General features: G+C 46.9%; 1 protein-coding gene across 1 annotated transcript; it reads left to right on the forward strand.

The window, feature by feature from the left end:
- The first annotated feature begins 830 nt into the window (after nucleotides 1-830).
- On the forward strand, nucleotides 831-3,595 carry LOC125541302 (scarecrow-like protein 32). The gene has a single exon (XM_048704748.1). The coding sequence runs from the start codon at nucleotides 1,537-1,539 to the stop codon at nucleotides 2,914-2,916; it is 1,380 nt and encodes a 459-aa protein (XP_048560705.1). The 5' UTR covers nucleotides 831-1,536; the 3' UTR covers nucleotides 2,917-3,595.
- The last annotated feature ends 1,284 nt before the right edge of the window (nucleotides 3,596-4,879 follow it).

The raw sequence follows: 4,879 nt of genomic DNA on the forward strand, positions 1-4,879 counted from the left end.
CCTCCGTTTTTATTTACTTCGCATATTAGTTTTGGTCAAAGTCAAACCTTATTAACTTTGATAAAGTTTATAGACCGAAGTACTAACATATACAATAACAAATCAATAATGTTTGATTCATTATTGAATATACTTTCATATCATATAGATTTGTTATTGTAAATATTCATAATTTTTTTATAAACATGGTCAAACTTTATGAAGTTTAACTTCAGTCAAACTTAATATACAGAGTAAATAAAAACGGAGAAAGTACTTCCTCCCTTCCTCCCTTCATAAATATTAGATGTTTTGAATATTTTAATATAGATTATATACGGAATGAATGAGCCAACAAACAGACTAAAACGTGCTTATATATATATATATATATATATATATATATATATATATATATATATCAGATTCAAAGATATACTCCCTTCGGTCCTTTTTAGTTCGCATATAAGATTTGACTGAAGTCAAGCCTCGTAAAGTTTGATCAACTTTATAGAAAAAAGTATCAACATTCACAATCTGAAATCAATATCAATAGATGTGTCATGACTTAAAGTTTCATATTGTATAACTTTAGCATGGCAAATGTTGATATTTTTTCATATAAATACGGTCAAACTTTGTGAAGTTTGACTTCAGAGAATTCTAATATGCAGAGTAAAAAAGACCGGAGGGAGTATGTCTTATACTCGCATTTTTGAACGAAGGGAGTACTACCTAAGCTAGTACTATTAAACTATTGTAACATGGTGCTATCCTGATAATTGCAGTAGACTAATAGCACTCTATAAGGCTGTGCCCATCCACAACAATCCAACAAACGACCACAAAATTCCGTCTACAATTATGGACCTTGAGTTGTGACCGGTAAACCTTCCTCCTGCTTTCCCCTCCCCTTCTTCTCGATCTCTCGCGCACCTGTTTCTCCTCCAGCTTACAAGTTACTACTACAGACCCACAAGCACAATTCCCCCCAGCTTTCACTCTTGGATTCAAATACCAGCGGAGCTGCTAGCTAGTCGATCGATATCAAGCATGCATGTACTACGTACATGTGCTTATTAATCACCCTGTCGATTCCTTCTAGCTAGTTGCATAAAATAGTGCTGTTAGATCTCGATCCTGTTTCATGGTACATACATGGAACACAGATTTTAATTTCCCTGCCCTTTCTTCCAGCTCCAGATGGTTTCTAGCCAGCTAGCTAAATACAAATCCCTCGACTGAAATATTCCCTGTACGTACGTACTTGATGAATCAATCAAGCTCTCTCCATTCTCCGTCTCCCTCGGTTTCCCCTTTGATACGCGTTCCCAAAGTTCTATTGGCATAGGGAAAGCACGTGTATGTAGCTGTAGGTTGTATCTCCGATTCGGGCGAGCGAGTGCACAGCCCTCTATATATGCCTTGTACAAGCACCAAATCCGCTCCTCAAACTGCTGGACGTGTACTAGCTCTGCCTCTTTGCTCTTTTCTAATCATCGCCGCAGCGCCGCAAATTTGTTGCCTTCCATTCCACCCACCTCGCGACCCCCCTACATGATGCAGTTCACCCATGCTGCAGTGACTGCACCGCCTCTCTACCCTAATGGGCACCACGGGCTAGGGCTAGGGCTCTTCCTTGACGTCGGCGCGCCGAGGGCACGCCCGTGGCCGGCTGCCGGGAGCTTGTTCCCGACGCTGCCGCCCTCCTCCAAGATCTCCCTGGGGAACCTCAACAGCGCCGGCTGCATGGAGCAGCTTCTGGTGCACTGCGCCAACGCCATCGAGGCCAACGACGCCACGCTCACGCAGCAGATCCTCTGGGTGCTCAACAACATCGCCCCCGCCGACGGGGACTCCAACCAGCGGCTCACCGCGGCGTTCCTCTGCGCGCTCGTCGCGCGCGCTTCCAGGACGGGGGCCTGCAAGGCGGTGACCGCGGCCGTGGCCGCCGCGGTCGAGTCGGCCGCGCTCCACGTGCACCGCTTCACGGCCGTCGAGCTCGCTAGCTTCGTCGACCTCACGCCGTGGCACCGGTTCGGCTACATGGCCGCCAACCACGCCATCCTTGAGGCCGTGGAGGGCTTCTCCGTCGTGCACGTCGTCGACCTCAGCACGACGCACTGCATGCAGATGCCGACCCTCATCGACATGCTCGCCAGCCGCGCCGAGGGGCCCCCGATACTCCGGCTCACCGTCGCTGATGTCGGGTGCAGCGGGCCACCGCCGGCGCTCGACATGTCCTACGACGAGCTCGGCGCGAAGCTTGTCAACTTCGCGCGATCCCGCAACGTGACAATGGACTTCCGGATGGTGCCCACCTCGCCGGCCGACGCCTTGACTTCCTTAGTCGACCAGCTCCGGGTGCAGCAGCTGGTCTCGGACGGCACCGAGGCGCTCATCGTCAACTGCCACATGCTGCTGCACACCGTGCCCGACGAGACGGCCGGGTCGGTGAGCCTGACACAGTCGGTCTCGCTCCGGACCATGCTCCTCAAGTCCATCCGAACCCTCGACCCAACGCTGGTCGTCGTGGCCGAAGAGGATGCCGACTTCACGGCGGGGGACGTGGTGGGGAGGCTCCGGGCGGCGTTCAACTTCCTGTGGATCCCGTACGACGCCGTGGACACCTTCCTGCCCAAGGGGAGCGAGCAGCGGCGGTGGTACGAGGCGGAGGTCGGGTGGAAGGTGGAGAACGTTCTGGCGCAGGAAGGGGTGGACAGGGTGGAGCGGCAGGAGGACCGGGCGAGGTGGGGGCAAAGGATGCGCGGCGCGGGGTTCCGGGCGGTGGCGTTCGGCGAGGAGGCGGCCGGGGAGATAAGGACAATGTTGAACGAGCACGCGGCCGGGTGGGGGATGAAGCGGGAGGACGACGACCTCATGCTCACGTGGAAGGGGCACAACGTTGTTTTCGCCTCAGCGTGGGCACCGTCGTGAGCTAGGCGACGTGCGGGATGCATTGTGATTGACAAGGTAAGTGAGTGTGTAGGTGTATGCCCGCATTGCTTGCATGGATAATGTGGTTTAGGGTTGGTTTCTGTGCATGTTCATTATATGAAAGATGGTCCTGTTAAATTAGTTTTTACTACTAGCTGATTCACTGCAGAGAATTGATCAGTTTGATCATTGTAATGATAGACTCTTACAAATACACCGTAGAAGAATGAACAAAGGGAACCTTGGATCATTATGGATCCCACTCATGAAAAATGTAGAATGTGGTGTTCTTGAAAAATATGTAGAATGATCTTTATACCGAGAACATGATAAGATTTCATTTTGGAGACTGGTAAGTACAAATGCCGACCAAGGATAAGGACCAAATGAAGCTTTCCTATAACTTTTCTAGATTACGAAGAATATATTTTGGTGACTGATCGATGCTGAGGTTAGGGTGAGGAAAAAAAATTGAATGTGGACCTTGACAAATCTGAGAGCCATATGCCATATACATTTAAAGGTTTTAAAGGTCTTGAAATTTTATTGTAGAAATGTGCCCATGTGTCTTACTTGAAGGAGTGTTAGTAATCGTGCTCATGAGCTTCAAGAAAAAAAGTAATCGTATACATGCAAGGCACGACCAGTTTGACGGTAATATTATTTCCTAGATTAACTACAACTGATGTTGATTCCAAGATTAATTGCTTTCAGTGCAACTAATGTTGTTTCCAATTTCAATTAATGCAATTAACGCATTTCCAAATTATTGATGATGTGATGAATACATCATTGAAGCAACGTGAGACGTTGGGTATAGATGGTTGGATCGCTCAGATCATTTGGATTCACCAAACTCGCGCTTTCATAAGTAGTAGTAGATAGTAGAAGATGTATAAGAAAACATCCAAAATAAATCTGAGCTGAGTGGTGTTTATTTCTCATTTCCTTGCCTATTTCACCCAAATATTAGGTGGCATGTGTGAAAGGTATGGTTATATTTTTGCAAATTGACCGGTGGGGCATGATCTCCGCAGTAGATCTGCCTATGCCACCTTAGAACAGTGAATAATGCGTAGGAGTGTACTCGTGGGTAAATAAACACACATTTGATGCCGCCAAGAAGAAACGAATAAAGTCACGATGATTCTTTCGTTCTTTGGTTACTAAGCGTATATTTCATATTGCAGGACTTCTCCAGATGTTTGATTTGCACCATTATAACACATACTCCTTTCCTAAGTGACTCTCTGCGATCTCATTAGGGGAATATTGTTAACTAAAATGGCCCTTCTAGTGTAGATAATGTAGTTTTTATTCTTAGATAATCAAAGGCTAATGACATTGCAATTATGTTCTTTTCTTCCTCGTGTTTCTGAAGTGACTAATACATCTTAACTCTATTTAAAATGGAAATCTGGAGTCTGAATTGTGGATCAGGTTCACTTTTTCAGCGGAATGTTGGAACTTTATTAACTCAAGATGTTGTAAAGTATAGAAAGCCCAACGGATAATTCTGTCAGCAGACACGGCGACCAACCTGCAACCGGAGGACGGAGCGTATTATCATGTGAGCTTCCATTTTTAAAGCTCCGTCCTCATGAATAAATGAAATCTCCTGAATTTTTTGCCCGCTTCCTAATCACAAGAATTACGTGAACATAGTAGTTCATATCAACAGTCTTCAATTTCATCCCCACCTCTAAACAGTTAGTCGTGGTTGTGATTTTATGTAACCCCAAATCTGTCGTGAGAGCCAGAGCTTCTCGTCACACCATCGACTTCAGGATCTCTAGGTCAGTCACCCCCTGAACGAGAAGTGACGAGGGACCCCAAGTATGCTCCACTACAATCACATGCCACCACCAATCCAAAGATGTTGTTCTTTGCCTCACCAGCATCAACATTATGCTTAGCCCTTTCCATGAGTGGGGTGATCCACCCCATGGGTGCTCGGGTCCGG

Source organism: Triticum urartu, chromosome 2, assembly GCF_003073215.2.
Source record: "Triticum urartu cultivar G1812 chromosome 2, Tu2.1, whole genome shotgun sequence".
Taxonomy (NCBI): domain Eukaryota; kingdom Viridiplantae; phylum Streptophyta; class Magnoliopsida; order Poales; family Poaceae; genus Triticum; species Triticum urartu.

Coding starts and splice junctions, on each gene's coding strand:
- LOC125541302 (XM_048704748.1), top strand. CDS start 1,537: ATGATGCAGTTCACCCATGCTGCAGTGACTGCACCGCCTCTCTACCCT.